Below are 18215 nucleotides of genomic sequence, written 5' to 3'. Positions count from 1 at the left end.
GTCGCTCCTTCAGATTAAGAGCTTTGTTTGAAAAGAAAGAAAATTAAAAAGAGAAAAACAACCACAACCACACACACACACACACGCACACGCGCACGCGCACGCACACGCACACGCACACACACACACACACTGTATCTTTTAAAGTATCAAAGTATTAATCTATCAAGAAATATATAAACATTAATATATTATTTAAATAATACATTTTATTAATATATTATATATAATTTATTATTTTTCTCTAACTCACTCATTCATTCATTTATTCAATTCACTTCAATTAAAAAATACTGTTACCGTGAAGGGAAATTAATTGTTGCAGTAGTTTTCATGATCTAGTCTCTTTTATTGAATTTATTAAGATTCATTTTATAGGTTGTAGGCAGGAAGGATTTCCTGTACATTTCCTGAGGATTTACACTGTGTTGTCATCCATCCATCCATCCATCCATCCATCCATCCATCCATCCATCCATCCATCCATCCATCCATCCATCCATCCATCCATCCATCCATCCATCCATCCATCCATCCAAACATCCATCCTGAAAGTACCTGAAAGATACATCCAGCCGGCCCCCCCGGCCCGTACGTACTGGCACCGTACTGAGTAAAGTGATTCGTTACAAATCTTTTATTGAAAAAATGAACATTAATTGTGTTTTTGTGATACATTTCTCTTTGGTTTACCCTGTATACATATGACTTTGTCTTTCTCACCTTCATTTTGTGTCACCAATGTATAAAATACGCACAGAAAATAATTGCAAAGACATAAAATAATTTCTGAAAAATGTCTCTTTTAATATGAGAATTTTTTTTACATTTTTCCTTTAACAACCTGTCGGAGTAGTAGTATGATTAAACGTTGAATAATGATAAAAGTTAGTAAGTTTTTATCCTGCTAAATAACTTAGAAATATATCTTGGTCCTTTTAAAATACTACTGGGTTTATACAGACTTGGATTACAGTATTCCATTAAGTGTGTTATTATGATTTTTTATTTATTTAACATGTGCAAATATAATTTTTACAACTGCATATCCTCAAAGCAGACAAAGTTTCACGCCCCCCCAGGGGGGGCCCGGACCCCGGGTTGGGAGACACTGCTCTAATCCATCCATCCATCCATCCATCCATCCATCCATCCATGTCTGTGGCAGTTCTAGCATCTTTGGTCTATTTTACTTTGAAAATCTGAACCGGATGTTTCCGCTCTGTTTCAGCGGTGACGTAATACGCAAGGCTAGCTCGGTGATTAGCCACGTCATGTAAACTTAGCAGAGCAGCAGTTGTTTAATAGAAGCAGGAACACTCGTTATTTACCGGCTTGCTCTTTTTTCACATAGGGGCTTTTATTTCGTGTTTTAAAGCTGCCAGGCGTCCTAATGAAAGATGTCGGACATCGGGGACTGGTTCAAGAGCATCCCTCTCATCACCCGGTACTGGTTCGCTGCCTCCATCGCTGTCCCCTTCATTGGCAAGCTGGGACTGGTGGATATGAGGAACCTGCTGCTGTTTCCGGACCTAATCTTCAGCAGGTTTCATGTAAGTGTTCCCCGGCATGTTGACCTGTTTGGTGTCTCTCCGGGGCGGTTCTGGGCTGGTCAGCCGTGCTGCTGTGTTAGTGTGTGTTTGAGCTAGCAGGGCTAACAGGTACCAGGCCTGGAGCAGCAGCCAATCAGAGAGCGACACGTGGCAGCGCGGGACTTCCGGATGCTGTCAAAGCTCCCCTGCATCAGGCTCCATGGGAGACTCATGCAGGGGAGCTAACTAACTAACTCATGGAGATATTTAATATTGAAAAACATTGACTTTTGGGTCCCGATAACGTGTTTGAATGTCTGCTACAGATCGTTTAAATATGTCATCATGAGCAGACCTGTCAAGTTGTAAATGTCATATTGACCATCTTGTAAACAAACTGTCCAAGTATGTTGGTTTGTTCTACAAGATCAGACACTTCCTTCCTCTGTCCGCCCTTCTTACTTTGTACTAAACTCTCTTTGAACCTCATCTCAACTACTGTAATGTGATATGGTGCAACACCTTCACAAGCCATCTCAAAAAACTAGTATCTTTGCAAAAGAAAGTCTTGCAAAGTCTTGGTCAGAGATAAATTCCCTCCACCCACCCTCTATTTCACCCCTTTGAGTTACTAAGACTGGCTGAGCTAAACGATTATCATAATGCTTGTCCTATGTTTCAAATTGTCAACAGGCTCAACCCTAGACTTAGTAGTCTTGTGCCAATCTCCAGTCCTCAGCACACATACCAAACAAGAATCAAACCACTCATATTAGGGAAATGTCGCCGACATGTGCGCGCCAGTATGAGTGTTGTTTGCAGGGGGCGGCAGATTTGGAATAGGATTGATGATAGTGGCCTCAAGGTGTTGCCTTCTATCTCCAAGTTTAAAAGACAACTAAAAAATAATCTTTTACTAACCTATATATAATATAAAATGCGTCTTCATGGACTGCTGGGATGTATGTGTGTGACTGTATGTAATGTTAAGTATGTATGTTAAAAAAAATGTTTTGTGTACTTTGTATGCATTTATCCATCACCATCTCTTTACGGATGGTAACTGCTTACACCATTGACTGTACCCTCACCCTTATATGAACTATGGGCCCCCACCTATAAGCTTTCCTAGCTTCCTTGGGAGACCCATTCACTCTACCAACTTAATTCGATTGTATTATTATAACTATTATTATGGTATTGTGAATAACTTCAAACTTCAAGTTTGGGATTAAAAAATACGGACATTTTCAGCCGCTGTCCCACCAGCCCCACCGAGGACCAGTATCTTACATTTTAAGACAGATTTACGAGAAATCTAAAATAACTACCTGTCAACCACTAACTAACTCCAATTATGTGCTCAGAATCTGCTTGGACTACCTTTGTTGACACTGAAATGCTGTGGACATTTCTATGTATGTAATTCCTATAATAGTCTCAATGAAAACACAAAGGGGAATTAAAGCAGACTTATTTCATCAAATCAAACTTTATTTGTAGAGCACCTTTCATGCATAAAATGCAGCACAAAGTGCTTTACATAAAACAAATATACAAACGTAAAACGTACACACTAAGAGTTTAAAAGTATAACATAACATAAAATCCTAAAAGTAGGTCTTGAAAGCAAGACATTAGAAACTAAGAAAATAAGACAATAGAATGTATAAAATAAACCATAAATAACGACTAAAACATTTAAATGTAACATTGAGATAAAACAATAAGATAATAAAGCAGGATAAAACAGGATAAATTAAAGATGAATATAAAACAGAGTAGTAAGATCCAATAAAAATAAAAATAGGGGTGAGCATAGAAAATTATAAAGAGTTAAATGAGTCAGTTAAAAGCCTGATTAAAGAGATGGGTCTTGAGCCTCTTACATGTCTTAATAGCCAGGGTTCCTTTTAAAAACATCAACAGTCTCTGCGGCTCTGAAGTTCTCCGGGCCCCTTATTTATTTTAAACATTTTCCGTTTATATACACATTGATTGTCTTCAAGTAAAACATTTACATTTTATTTTAATTTGTCATTTTCAAACATGTGGCTCTCTGGCATTCACTGACTGATTATTGCACAGCGCTGGTGCTGCTGACGGACATCAGTCTGTCAGAACGGGTAACTGAGCCCCACCCTGCTCCTCTTTAGGAAAGTACATTCGTTTTTTCCATTTTTAGAGATATTTAAAAATGGAAAACCGCCCAGGCTGCAGCAGGTGGCAGTTCTTGCGATACTAGTGACAATTCAGTTTGCTGTTAAAAAATTATTATATTATAAAACGAGAAATTTATGGGAAACTACTAATACGGGAGGATGGCGGGAAAGAGGGGTAAAATACGGTAGTTTTTCGGCCAAAACGGGAGACTTGACAGGTATGCATCATGAGTGGTGCTGTTCTTGATCAGTCCACACGGCGGAGACATGTGAGCACTGAATGAATATGTTGAGCTCGACCAGACCCCCAGGTAAAAGCTGATTTATGGTTCCGCGTTACACCAACGCAGACTTACGCCGTAGGCTCTCTGCGTGGATTTAATGCAGAACCATAAATCAGCCCTAATGTTTACCACTCTGGCCGCTGCCAGTGCTGTTGGGAGGAGCTTTTTGAATATAATCAAACATAACTCAGGCCAGCATTAGTGGTGGAAAGGTGGCTGTATTAAAAAAGGTTTATTTACAAACCGCCTATTCCCGAGGGAGTACCCTGCGGGGCTTTCTCAGGAAACAATTTACATATTATTTACATGTAACTGGCTACTTAATGCAAATTATGGGAACATTAATATTATGTCTTTTATTAGCAATGATAAAATACTTTACTTTAATCAGTTTACACACCAGTTACAAAGTGTTTTATGGAAGATCATATTTTATTATTTTTAGAATAATAAAAAATAAATTGATACATTTTTAGAAAAAAAATATAAGGAAAGATTTGCTCAAATATTACAATGTAGAGTAGTAAAAGCAGGTCAATTATAGTTACATATTTATAGTATTTCTTTAAACCAGTTATAAAACATCTTTTCCACACAATTCAAGTTCAAATCAGTTTAACAAAGTGTGTAGCAAGAGTTATGCATGAAGACACCCTATGTAGTAATTCATTCTCAGCTTTATTCATATAGCACTTTTCAAACACAATTACAACTCGAAGTGTTTTAGAAAGCATAAGAACATCAATATATGAAAACCAAAAATGTCAGATGAAAAACAATAATAAAGAACATTCAAAAATAAAAACACTACAACATGAAATCAGTGGTTCAATCATAGGCTTGTTGGAAAAAGGAAGGTCTTAAACTTAGTCTTAAAATTCAAGAGGGAGTCTGCGTTTACTGTCCAGACCTGCAGCTCGTTCCACAGGACGAAGCTTGAAAACTAAGAGCTCTGCCTCCCGTTCAGCGAGCTGTGAATAACCCGCAGACTGAAACCGAGGGGATTTTACAGGACGAAGTGTAACAAGGACATCTTTAGGATGAGATGGAGTAATGCCATTAATGGTTTCATATGTCAGAAAGAGAATATTGGATATTATTTTACATTTAACAGCTAACCGGTGTGGAGTGGTCAGGATAGGAGAGATGTCTCTTTTAGCAGTCAAAACTCCTGCAACTGCATTTTGGATCAGCTGAAGTATTTTCAGAGAATTATTTATATATCTGGAGAAAATGGCATTGCAGTAGGCCAGCCTTGATGCAACGTGGTGTTTGGAAATCATGTTTCTAATATTTTAAATATTACACAAATAGAAGAAGACGACACTGGACCCCAGTTTGATATGTCACTTTAACGGCAGGTCTTGGTCAAATATGATTAAAGTTTCTCATGGAAGATAAGGTAGTGTCATCACAAGAGACTAAATCATGGATGATGAATGTCTGTTTTTTTTTTTTTGGGGCCAAAATCATGACGTCAGCCATACTTCAACGTAGAAGTAGAAAGATGTGACGTCACACTTTTCTATCTATGAGGCAAGCCCGTAGATTCAGCTATTTATTAGTGTCATGGGGCTTCATTGATAATTAAAGCTGGGTGTTGTCAGTATTACAGTGGAAATTAATGTCATGATTTCTGTTATTTCCTAAAGGAACCATATACAGATCAATATGTCTTGTGATTTGCTTGATCACATGAGAGGCCAGCGTATCATATCAAGTCCAGCTGTGTAAAACAGCAAGAAGTAACCTCTAGTGGAACAAAGTGGGATTGCAAGATGTGCCAGACAGTTCCTGCTCATAAACACAGGACTGTCAGTGGTTCTTGTGTCAAAACAGTAGATTTATAGCTTTAATATTTGCCACACTGACAGCGCACTAGCGTACACTAATCTATGCTCTAAGGAGGTGCAAATATTTAGGTTTAATGTGCCTTTTTCTCCTGTTGTTTCAGCTCTGGAGACCAGTGACAGCCACTCTTTATTTTCCAATAACCCCCAATACTGGGTTTCTGTACCTGGTCAACCTATATTTCCTCTACCATTACTCCACTCGGCTAGAGACAGGTGAGACTGCTACTCTTGTTGTTTAAATGCAGTCATATGAACAGTTTCTCAAGTAGCTGGCTTCAATCTTGACATTATCTTCATTATATTTTCCTTTTTATTCTTCAGGGGCATTTGATGGCAGACCTGCAGACTACATCTTCATGCTTCTCTTCAACTGGATCTGCATTGTTGTATCCTTTGACTGGCATCACAAAGTCCTTTCAAAGTCTTAAATGTTAAATTGTAATCCTGCCATTGTAAATCAGTCCTCTTCAGTTACATCTATGTCAGCCACTTTTGAAACTGCTGCTTTTCTTTCTCCTCCATTTCTCTTTCATCTGTCTTTTCTCACCTCTCTCTCTCTCTGTTCCCTCCCTCCCTCCTCTGCAGCAGTGTGCCATGTCAATGTGGCTTTGTGCCAGTGGCCCAGTGTCAGTCTACCCCTGCAGAGCAGAGAAACCTAATCTAGGTCACATGCAGCACTAGCAGGAGTACGGTCCGGCCCACGTCGCAGCTCTGCGTTGTTCGGTTACAAGTTCAGCTCTGTTTGTCAGCTGGATGTACCTGTCAGTGGCAGACATTAGTCATTAAGAAAAGAAAAGGAACAAAATGGTGATCACTCTAAAGAAAGCCGTCAGCATTTGTAAACACAGGTAAAACTGCAAGAATGGGTGGGAAAACACAACCAAGGAGCAGGGGAGGCCTAATCAGGTAGGATCAGGTACTTTACTCGGGTGCAGAAGACGAGTGTGACTGGCGGAGACTTCTAGAGCTGCATAGGGGACTTTCCAGTCACCAGCTTCTCTTACCTTAAGGCTCCTAACCAAAGCGTGCTGAGCTCATTGTCCTTGACTCTGCATCTGTAGATAACTGGGGTGATGATGAACATGCAGGTGAGACTCCTCCTCGGCTCGGACTGTTTTTAGAACCACTGCACCACGAACATGAAGCTTGCAGCACTCTTTACTTACTGGAACTGTATGAGTGTCATTGTGAGGAAAAACACATGTTGCTGCAAGTTATTTATCATCAGGCAACACATAAGTTCATGAATGATGTGCCAGAAACAGAGGTAGTTTATTCTGACTCTTTCATTTTGGTCCTACAACAAAAATGGTCAGATAACAGATAACAGCTACTAAGCTGGCTTTAAAATATTACTGTAGGAGAAACAAAACAAAACAGATTTGTGGGTCCAGGTTGGTGTAACTTTGTTTCGTTAATACTTTCAGCTGCTGATGATCCCACTGATCATGTCCGTGTTGTATGTCTGGGCTCAGTTTAACAAGGACATGATTGTGTCCTTCTGGTTCGGAACACGATTCAAGGTATCCATGTGTATCCAAAGTGTTGTTTTTAAATCTAGTAAACTTCTCATATTTTAAGAGCAGATGCATAGTATGATGCTGTTGTTTGCCGCTCTCTTCCAGGCATATTATCTACCATGGGTCATCTTGGCTTTTAACTTTATCATCGGAGGGTCGTAAGTGCAGATCTTATGTTCAAAACAACGACAGCGCTGTTTGGTGTTCCTGCAAAGTCTGATGAGTCTTCCTCTCTTTGTTCCTGCGCAGTTTTGTGAATGAACTGACAGGAAACTTGGTGGGCCACCTCTATTTCTTCCTCATGATCAAATACCCCATGGACCTGGGCGGACGCGCCTTCCTCTCCACACCAGAGTTCTTGTGAGTGTTAAAGCAGCTGTAGAGAGATGAAACTTAAACGTTGAATTCACAAGTAATGACATGCATCCTCACTTATTTAAGATAAGATAAGATAATCCTTTAATAGTCCCACAGAGGGGAAATTTGCAGTTTACAGCAGCAAAGGGGATAGTGCAAAAACAAGAGGCATCAATAGAAATAGTAATAACAACACACTATAAACAGTAAACTGGTATATACAATAATTATAATAAGAAGAAAAATAAATAATAAGAAATACTGGTATATAAAAAATAAAAAATATAGCAGACCCAGTGAAGGGTCGAGCCGAATTAACCTAATGTCTGAAAAATAGACAATTAAAATCAGTGTTTTATCAAGCAGGTTTTCAGACTTTTTTTTCCTTAGCATTTCTAATTATATTGTGATTATCACTTGTCAGCTTGATGAACACCGATAATAAAGGAGCAACCAGAAGATTAATAAATAGTTAAAACTGGAAATGTCTTCTCCCTTCGGCCTAAATTGACTGCAATTGAAATGATTGATTTGAAGAGGTGATGCGAGTTATGTTGTCATGCACAAAGAAAAGACTTAAATGCGACAGCAAATAAACAAATTTACTTTATGGACATGAATGTAGCCTAAAAATGGCACTGGGATAACATGAATTATAACAATGCTGTAATGGTTTTCATCCTGTAAATCTGGACTTGATGGTTTTGTTTCCTAAACGATCCCTTTTGAACATCTCCCTCTTGTCTCCCAGGTATCGGTTCTTCCCTAACAGGAGAGGAGGAGTGTCCGGGTTTGGAGTTCCTCCCAGCAGAAGACCAACAGTCCCGGAGCAGGCGGGAGGAGGAGGAGGAGGAGGACGGGGAGGACGTCACAACTGGGGACAAGGCTTTCGCTTGGGGGATGAATGAGAAACCCTTCCAGCGCCCACCAGAAAGCTGGGCAGTCGCCGTCTTTGGACTAAAATTCTTGCTTCCTCACATAATTTCCTATTTGATAGAATTATAAACTGCATTCGTGTTAAGTGTTAGGAGACGTGGGGGGTGGAAGCATGCGTTTTAACCAATACTGCGCAGCAGGCTCTGGCTGTACGCTCGTTTCACCAACTCAAGCCAGCGTGACTATTTTTACTACTGCTTATGTGACCATGTGAAGCAGATTTGGGGGTTAACAAAAATAAACATCTCTTTTCAGCGATGACTCTCATGCCACCCTCTCATTTCCTTCTTTCCTGTCATCTTCTTCCGCCTTTTTTTCCCCCCTCCACAACTTACCATTGGGACTGTCGAGATGAGAGATGTTGCAGCTGCACACCAGCACACTGTTGATTTCCACTCGTGTTCCTCCCTCTCTGTGATGCCATATCAGATTACATTGTAATTACCAACACACGGGGAGCGCCGTCCCTCAGCAGAACACGGGAAGAGCTATTTACAGAGCACTGTTTCCAGGTCTGAATTTCCAAGGATGTGAAATGTTTTTTGAGCTTCTGTGGCACAGAGCTGGATTTTTTTTCTTTCTGTGATAACACCCAATCAGAAAGAGGTGACAATGGATTGTTGCTCTTGTTTTGTAAATACAGTTGTTTATCAAAAGGATGAGAGTCTGAGTGTATAATTGTCTTGCTGTACGCGTTTCCTCAATGCAACACTCTGGATAGAAATAATCTATCAGAATATTTTTCAGCTAGTGATCACCTAAGATTGCTGGTTGTGAGACCTTATAAGACATTATACAGATAAGCAGTTGATGCTAACCAGCTTATCTAGTGTAATTGTACATTCATATGACAATATGCTGAAAAATTACTTATTTTATTCCAGCAGAGTAAAAACCCAGAAGTATTTATGCACTCTGGCATTCATATTGTTCATATTTTCAATTTTGGATCCAAACACTGCACATTAAACAGAAAAATGTTTATATTGTGTTACTGGAAATGAAAATTAATTTAAAACTATATCAAATTACAGCATTTTTGTGGTTTTTTTTTTTTTGCTGTTTTCTTGAGTAACTTTTTATTCAGTAACACTGTACATAGTTAAAGGCTTCATGTTATGACACTTAATATTTCTTTATATGGGTTGAACATCTATATCTTATTGCAGGATGCCTTTTCAACAGACCAGTCAGTTCTTTGTATTTCATCAGGTTTCAAGTTTTGAACCCATTCTTATGCCAGCCATAACGTATTTGGGCAATAAGTGTCTTCCAACACTGATTTGAGTGGAAACTACCCTACAAGGTGTACAATGTCAAAACGAGCATCCAACACGTACTTGCATCACGAAGGGAAACTGAAAGTTAAGTCTCAAAATGCCAGAACGGTTTTTTATATTATAAACACTGTGTTTTGCAAACATCTTCTTCAGTGGGCCGACCATCTGCACTGCAACAACATGCTTTTGTACAGAAGTAAATGAGCAGCCTTAATCAGTCTCTTCATCCCTTTTTCAAATCCAAATTTTAATTCCATTGACACAAAGTGCAAGAGAGGTTTAACAGTTAACTGTGTTTCATTGAACTGCAGCAGGCTTAAAGTAGAAAATGAAAATGCAAGCGATATTCCACATTAGTCAAGCAAATGTACAGTATTCCAGATGCCCGTCTGAATGTGAAACTAAAGCAGCAGGAACCGACGTGCAGTCTGCATGCAGCCATACGCCTGCTGCTCATATCAGCGTTAAATGACAGCCCAGACTTTTGCTTTCTTTACCTTCGCAAACGCTCCGTGGATTTGAAAGTGTACCCAGAAAACAGAGATCCCTTTAGCTCGTTCTTTTTGAGAAGGAGTTAAAAATCGAAACAACTTAACATGCAAGCAGATCATGACGGCTTTGGGTGATGTGACATTCCAAATGCTTATCTTTTGTCAAAAAAAATGAAAAAGGGCCTTTTTTTAATATATATATATAGTTTTTAAAATCTGTATTTCAGACATTCATGAAGCTCCACTTCGAGTGTGTACAGATAACAGACGACAATCCCACCTTAAATAAAACACCCCAACTGTAGTCAAAAGACAGCTGAACAAAACGGATAGCTGAAATACTTCAATTAAAGTAGTTCTGAACGTTTACCGTTCTTCTAATTTTTTTGCCAAATTCTTTTGTCAAGTTCACCCAAGACTGTCTTTCAAACGCACAATTGATAAGCTGTCACACACACACGCACGCACGCACACACACACACTGCTCTGCTTTCTTGTTTTGAGGCTGACAAAAAACAGGCATACACTGGAGAGGCAGCACAGGTGATCGGACACTCCACTCTGCGATTTACCACTTTTGTAATCAGAAAAAAATGAACATTCTGCACCGTCTCAGCCTCACAAACGCACCTCAGGTACTGATCTAAGAGCAGCTGGGAAGAAATGACCAGGATTTGGGATGTGCAGTACCTTCCAGCCTCTGCACCAGTGCCGTTAGTCCTGACTCGCCCATGTGTGCTCGCTGGTCTCAACAGTGAAGCTGCGTTCTTTCAAGCACGGCTGAGTCATTAACACCTTCGTCGTCGTAAGTCTGAGAGTGCTTTTAAGTATCTATCGCTAACAAACGGAAATACGCAAGTGCCATCATACTAAGTAAAATACACAAATCCTTTTCACAAAAATAAAAAAAGATTTTTCAGCAAATAGACTTTCAGCAAATAGTACAGTTTGATCTTAAACTTAAAAAAAGAGAACAGAAACATTCCAGATTTGGGCTAACATTCAGACTTGAAATAAAAAGTAACAAATCGTCCTAGTAAAACTGTACAAACCATTTTGGTAATACAGAAAAATATTTACAGGGGCTTTTCCTTAAAAAGAAAATATATATATATATGTCAAAGAATAATATTCAGTCCTGCTTTGGCACTCCTATTGTCAGCATCTGCACTTCACACCAGTGCTTCAACGCTGGAGCACTACAGTCCCTGGTGCTTGCTGATGACATCATAGGATGATGCGTCACTGGTTCCTACGGCCCGTCGTGTCATGGTGGCTGATGACTCAGCAGTCCACACTAACTGCACCTGGAAATAAGACAGAAACACAAAAAACCCTGCATTTTTAAAGCACTGTTTAACCTTTCCACATGCAATGCTGTTGATATGAAGTGAAAATCAAAGTCGTGGTCATGAAAATACAGATCATCGTATCAAAACCACCAACAGTTTGCTTGCTTTGGTCTGCATTCATGCAACCACAACATGTGTGCATCTGCCTCCATGTTTGATGCTAATGATGGTGTATGCCGTCTTTATGAAGGACCCATCAGTGGTAATTACACACTAATAACATCCTGGGTAGCTGGAGACTGCAGCTGTGGCATCTTAAAGAAACAGTTCAACCATTTACTGAAGCCAAGTTACAAGCTGAGGTTTCCTGGGTCAATTTGCTCCCGTCATCCATGTCTCCTGTGAAGAGTTGAGAGGGTTTGGCAAGAACTGGAAACACTGCAGCGCAACACTGACTGCAGCAGCCATGTGAACTTTTATTGCATCAGTAGCATACTTGGACTTAAAAGTAAAAAAAACAGATCAAATATCAACATTTGCTGTGAAAAGTGTTGCTTTTATATTAGTCATGACATCTTAATGCAACTTTACACTTTGTTACTTTCAGTGTTACAAATAAGGACATCTTTTGTACAACTGTACATAAATTATGTGTATATTTGTATTATATTTACACTTCCTTCTGGAAGTGGAGCAGATTTAGGTTCACACTGGTTGGAATTAAAGATCTGGTTCCCCAGTCTGACCCACCATCAACCCGTCACCCTCCCAGGATGCTCCATAGTGGGAACTTCCGTGTCCGTTGTCAGCTTCGGCGTGTCCGCTACTTCTTCACTTTCCTCCCCGACATCCACCGTCACCTTTACCCACCTGGCAATAAAACAGAAATTTGATATCAAACAAGAGTGGTTGTAGGAAAAAAAAAAAAAGCCCTGCTGCTGCAGCAACTCAGCAACTACAGTTTGCTGTGCCCACAGGGCCCAATTTTACATTCTGGATTACATTAAAATAGAATACAATTATTATGGATTCCATCCTGTTCACTCACCTCCCATTTTCAGCATCATTAGTGCTGGTCTGGTCCTGCCTGGTCCTGCTCTGGTCCAGTCTCTCACTTAACCACTGGACTTGGTTTTGCTCAGACGGTTTGGAGTTCTCTGCAGCTTCTACGTTCCCACCAGCCTCCTCCGCTGCACAAAGGGATGTAAGATTTAAGAAAAGCAAACGAGCATTAAAAAAAAACTAACAATAAGCAAATAAAACCACCACTAAATCCTCTTCTTAAACTCACCCTTCTCTTCCAAGGAAATGCTTGGCTTTATCTCAGTACTCTGCGTGTCCTGATCCCGGCCCTGGCCCGCCTTCTCCTTCTCTGCAGCGTTTTGGTTTTGGAAACCGTCCATCCAGCCCAGATTTTCCCCGTTCTTCAGAGCCGAGCGGTGGTCCTTGAACCAGCGGACGATGTCGGTGCGTCCCATGCTTGTCTGGACTTCCAGCTGGCTGTACTCCTCGGGAGAAGGCCACTGGGTCCGGCAGAACATCTGTCATGGAGAAGGTATATTAGTAAATCCATATCCCTGCCTGGCCTTTCCGGAGGAGTCGTGGGACTAATTTAACGCTGGTGAAAGGAGGTTCCCACCTGAAGCCCAGCCCTGACCCCTGAGGAACCTCAGTTACTGCTGCTCACAGCTTTATAGTCACGCAGGGCCAAGGCCGAGAACTAATCTTTCTTTGGAGCACAGCTTTCTTGTGTTCATCTCGAGTTACAAAAGTTTTTTTTTTGTTGCTAAATGAAAAAACTGACATGGTTTTTACTCTAAAGTCCTCGCTACATGTAAAACAACATTTATGCTTGAATATGCCTGAAAAATGACCCCAAAATGACTCCCACCGAGAAAGATCTCAGTGTATATGAATGACCATTTAATTTGAACTACGCTCAAAACACATTTACGTGTATTCACTAAAAAGGTGTTATTGGGAAAATTTGATAAAAAATTATGCCCCTTATTTCACTAAATCTGACACTCAAAATCTATCGAGCAGCATATTTTAATTCACTCTCCTCTAGTAAGTGTACAGAAGTCACTTCCTACCTCTCTGAGCAGGGTCAGCGAGTGGCTAGAGATAGCTGCAGGGCTCGTGGAGGCTGACATGATGGGAGGATGTGGAGAAGAGCGGGAAGAGGTGAGAATGGGAGGAGATGTTGAGGATGAATGAGTTGGCAGCTGGGGGGAGGAGGAGGCTGCGAGAACAGGAGGAGAGGAAGAGGAGGAAGAAGAAGAGGAATCGGAGGACGGTGGGGGAGGAGGGGAGCGTGGAGGCTTCCCGTCCTGCTCTCGGTGAGACGCCCCGTTCAGCAGGGGGGCTCCGGCCCGCTCCGGCCTGTCGTCTGCACTCTTGGAGTTCATGGTGAGTAAAACCTTCTCCATGTTGTCCCTCAGAGCCCTGCGCTCGGAAAACCAGCAGTCCACCTCTGTTTTGGACAGCCTGGTCTCCTGGGCCAGCTGGTCTGCAGCGAAACAGAGTGGTGTAGCAGATGAGCTGTGTTACATTGATGTAGAAAGGTTTTACAAACCCCAGAATTCAGCCTCTCTCCAGAGGACTTTGAAATGTACTCGTTAAAAACCTCGGCGCTACTCTTGTCATGTAGAAACCCAGTACAGACAAGCGTGCAGCTCCTTGGGGTGAGGGAAAATGGAGTCACGTGCCGTGACTGTACATGAGAAGAAACCACAGCGAGCTTTCTTTATATTTAAACTCCAAGTTTAAGTGAGGACACTGAACTTAGATGAAGAAAAAAAAAAAAAACACAAGCTGCTAATTAGACGAGCCAAACACAGAAGAAGAATTAAAAAAGCTGCAGGAATGTGTGCATGCCAGAGCAAATGTGACGTTTGGTTTAGTGATCTTTGAATGGTCAACACTAGAAAATAAAAATACCAGATGTATTCCACTGCATTGTCCCATACTGGACATTATTTCATCCTAAAATATATTTGTAAGACCATCTCATGCATCTTCTGATCAGGATCGACAGGACTGCCGTCTCGAGTGTCTATAATCCAGTACATTTTGGCAAATGTAACAAGAGAGAGTTTCCTGATTAACAAGTCTTTCACTGTTTAAAAATGTTCTATGACAATTTTAATGAGCAAATCAATTCTTTGAATGAGAAAATATGACTAATCATATGCAACACATTCAAAACTAAAAGACGCTATGTTTTCCATTCTGTGACTGTGTTACCGAGCTCTTCTCCAGTTGGAGAGCTGCTTCTCTGGAAACTCTCCTCCATGGCCTTGAGCTGCTCCGACGACTTCCCCTTCACCCTCTCCAGCAGGGGAAACTGGTTAGGCACCGCTTTCCTGACAGCCCCGTCCTTCACCGGCGGCGTCACTTCTGCCTTCACCAGTGTGGGAGGTGGAGGAACACCTCCACGAGACACACAGAACAAGAAACACACTTAACAAATAAATCATGCTGATGATTCATTTCCAAAACAGAAAACAGTAAGTGATTGCTTTATGCTCTGATAAGCAGATCCAGCTCCCGGACCCATCACTAGCTTTTATTTAAAAAAAACAAACAACCCAAAACAAAAAAACATTAATAATTCAAAGATGGAAAATATCACCATGTCAGTGCTTATATCTCACCACATACTTTTGAGATTGAGGAGCCTCTGTTCACTGAACCACTTCTTTATCTCTCCTCTGGACAGGCCGGTGGTTTCTATCAGCCTGTAGATCTATCACATAGTACAGCGTTAAATGAGGGACGAGGCGGGGGGCTTTACAGGTGATACATGAGTAGGGGTGTAACGATACACTAATCTCACGATACGGTATTGAGGTCACGATAACGATACGATATTATAGCAGTATTTTTTTAAACAACCTTGAATGAGGAACATATGACTGGAAAAAATTGTCTTTTATTTGAAAGACACAAAATACAAAACAATGCTGTGAATTTGCCCTATTGTTTCAGTTTGTAATGCTATAACTGTTTAAGGTTTAAAGAGAAAGCCAGGCCAACCATTTTCCACAAACTGAACTAAAAGTAAATGTCAGGTTTGCATTATGCATCTTCAGTTTCATACAAGTACAAATATTTTGCCACAGACTAGTTTCTCTCATGTATGACTTGACTTTTTTCTATTCCAGAAATTTAACAACTAAAATTAAATAAATAAAAGTAAATAAATACATACAATTTTACATCATAAAACAGATTGATTCATGCGCACCTTATAAGTGTAAGAGGAGATTTATTTTTGTTAAGAAGGTTATTTTGGTAATTCAGGTTTCATTATTTTATAAATATATTCTTTATATTCTAATGTAAATCAGGGACTATAATGACACTAGTCTGTTTATCTGTAGTGATTAGTCTGTTTTAGATTGGGCGGAGCGATACGGCACTAGGTGCTGTGTTGATGTTCTAAAATCCTACACTGTTGAGGGACATTAAAGTACACTAACTCGGAAGAAGTTGTCCCGTGTTTATTCTACTCACGACCCGAAAAAGGTTTAATTTAATAAGGTAAGGCTAAACTATACACCAGCCTTAAAAGTTCAGAGCTTAAAACCCTGCTAGAGTCCCATGATCGGGACCGCAAAACGGTACTAGTTTCTTCTGAGTGGAGTAAGATTTTGGTCCGCGGGTCGAGGCGCGGTCGGCACGCGTGGTCGGATGCTCGTTACTAGTCAACACAATAGATTAATATTAATAACCCAATATCGCGATACAGTTTGTCACCTCCACGACACGTATTGTGACGTTTTTGTATCGCAAAATTTCGTGGCACGATATATTGTTACACCCCTATACATGAGTGATAAAGAGAAAAACATCTTACTTCGTCCTCCTCGGGAAAAGGGCACCCGGTGTAGCTGGACCTCAGCACCGACAGCTGCTCTGCTGTTTTATTGGGGTCCACTGTGAAACTCAGCACTTTGGGCGATGCCAGCTTGGACGTGGCCATGGGAACGGAGATGTTCTGAATGATGGAGGGCCGTTTACTCTCCGTGGCGATTATGGGGGAGGCCAGGGGTCGTTTGAGTGACTGCGCCACCTGCAATAATCATGAAAGTTAAGTCTCCTTTCCTCAAGATATATGCCTAAGTGAAAACAAGCATATGGCAAGTGCAGCGTTGCACACAGCTTTCAGTTGTACTCACGGTCGTGAGCACCTGGTTAGCCACTGTGAGTGCCAGCGGTGCACAGGTGACGGTAGAGCCGTTGGCTACGGGAGTCAGCACGAGGCTGGTTTGTCCCAGAAGCTGACAGGGGACGGGGTGGAGGACGGGAGCCGACGGCAGTTTAGAGGCTGCGGAGTGGACAGGCTGGTTTGTGGATGAGTGGGAGTTGAGCTGTGGACCAACCACCTTCAAAGTTGGAGGCACAGTGGAGATTGTGCCGTTGAACATTTTCTTTCTGGCTTCTTCCACCTGTCGGAGAAGGAATGGATGTGTTACATAATTGTATTTAATACATTACCTATTGTATCATCTCATTTAAATATGCCACAGCCAAGTCAGCAAAAGCAGATTAATTTTCCTTTCTAATCACATTGTTGTTATCATTTTTAATTTCAAAGCTTTACCCAAGTTCCAAAAAACTACAAAACACTAACCTGCAATTAAATATTTCCTATATTCCGATGTGCTGTGTTACTGAAATGAAGCTGCTATTTTATCCTCATCTTATAATGCATTTTCCATCTTCTAAACAGCAGGTAAGCTGCTTTTTGATTCGATAAAATGCCGAGAACTTCCCAATACCTCTTCAGGCGACCAGCTGATGCCCTGTTTGAGCCTCTGGGTGGTGAACCAGACTTTGATCTGCTCCTCCGGGTGCTTGGATGCTGCGGTGAGCCAGGACAGCTCTGCCTGTGTTGGGTAGGGGAAGTTGTTGAAGGAGTAGATGAGCGACAGGTTATCGTCCAGATGGGGGTTGTATTTCGTCGTGTTGAGGGGCACTGCAATCTTGGGCACCTGAAATAAAGGAAGTCATGATGTTTAGTGAAAGGAATTTCGTTCTGCTGGTTTGGATCAATAGCATAATGTTAACATACAACCACATGGTGTCGTTTCACAGGACAGATTAAACAAATACTCTCAATTTCAGTCTCAATTTCAAAATCCCACATTTAAACTCAGATTTCCAGGTTAAAAAAAGCAAACAACCTTTTAATGCAGTTAAGCCCTTAATCTAAAAATGTCGATTCCCATTTACTGACAGCAGAATTTTTTTTTTTTGTAAATTCAACATATTTGTTGTTAAAAGTAAATATATTATTTTATTTCAAATCAAACGTTTTTTTCATAATGAAACCCGAGAATAATTAATAGGTTACAGGCTCTCGAGGCATTCTGTACAAATAAAAACTGAGTAGATTTCGTCACATTGAAAGTGCTTATGTTTTGGGTTGAAAGTATTGGATTAAGTCTATGTCCAAAACCCAATATTGTTTCTCTACTGAAAACGCATCAGCAAAATA

General features: G+C 40.7%; 2 protein-coding genes across 3 annotated transcripts in view; one reads left to right on the top strand and one right to left on the bottom strand.

The window, feature by feature from the left end:
• The first annotated feature begins 1232 nt into the window (after positions 1-1232).
• Positions 1233-9303, top strand: derl1 (derlin 1). Its single transcript, XM_061716337.1, has 8 exons — positions 1233-1553; positions 5933-6044; positions 6153-6217; positions 6893-6919; positions 7259-7354; positions 7457-7509; positions 7601-7711; positions 8460-9303. Exons 1-8 carry the CDS (start codon positions 1401-1403, stop codon positions 8614-8616), a joined length of 774 nt encoding a protein of 257 aa, XP_061572321.1. The 5' UTR covers positions 1233-1400; the 3' UTR covers positions 8617-9303.
• Positions 9304-11180: 1877 nt separating this feature from the next.
• The window catches only part of LOC133425858 (zinc fingers and homeoboxes protein 2-like), a 28355-nt gene continuing 21320 nt past the window's right edge, over positions 11181-18215 (bottom strand). For both annotated transcript variants that reach the window (XM_061716336.1, XM_061716335.1), the window contains exons 4-13: positions 17497-17709; positions 16894-17163; positions 16572-16787; positions 15374-15458; positions 14957-15142; positions 13804-14219; positions 12999-13248; positions 12756-12897; positions 12458-12577; positions 11181-11722 (exon numbers count right to left, since the gene is read on the bottom strand). In XM_061716336.1, coding sequence (XP_061572320.1) covers positions 12460-12577; positions 12756-12897; positions 12999-13248; positions 13804-14219; positions 14957-15142; positions 15374-15458; positions 16572-16787; positions 16894-17163; positions 17497-17709 — 1896 coding nt within the window. In that variant the 3' untranslated portion in view covers positions 11181-11722; positions 12458-12459. The remainder of the gene's footprint in view (positions 11723-12457; positions 12578-12755; positions 12898-12998; positions 13249-13803; positions 14220-14956; positions 15143-15373; positions 15459-16571; positions 16788-16893; positions 17164-17496; positions 17710-18215) is intronic.

This window comes from Cololabis saira, chromosome 3 (genome assembly GCF_033807715.1).
Source record: "Cololabis saira isolate AMF1-May2022 chromosome 3, fColSai1.1, whole genome shotgun sequence".
Taxonomy (NCBI): Eukaryota; Metazoa; Chordata; class Actinopteri; order Beloniformes; family Belonidae; genus Cololabis; species Cololabis saira.
Note: the sequence above shows the minus strand (reverse complement) of the source record. Positions and strands in the feature narration are given on the sequence as shown.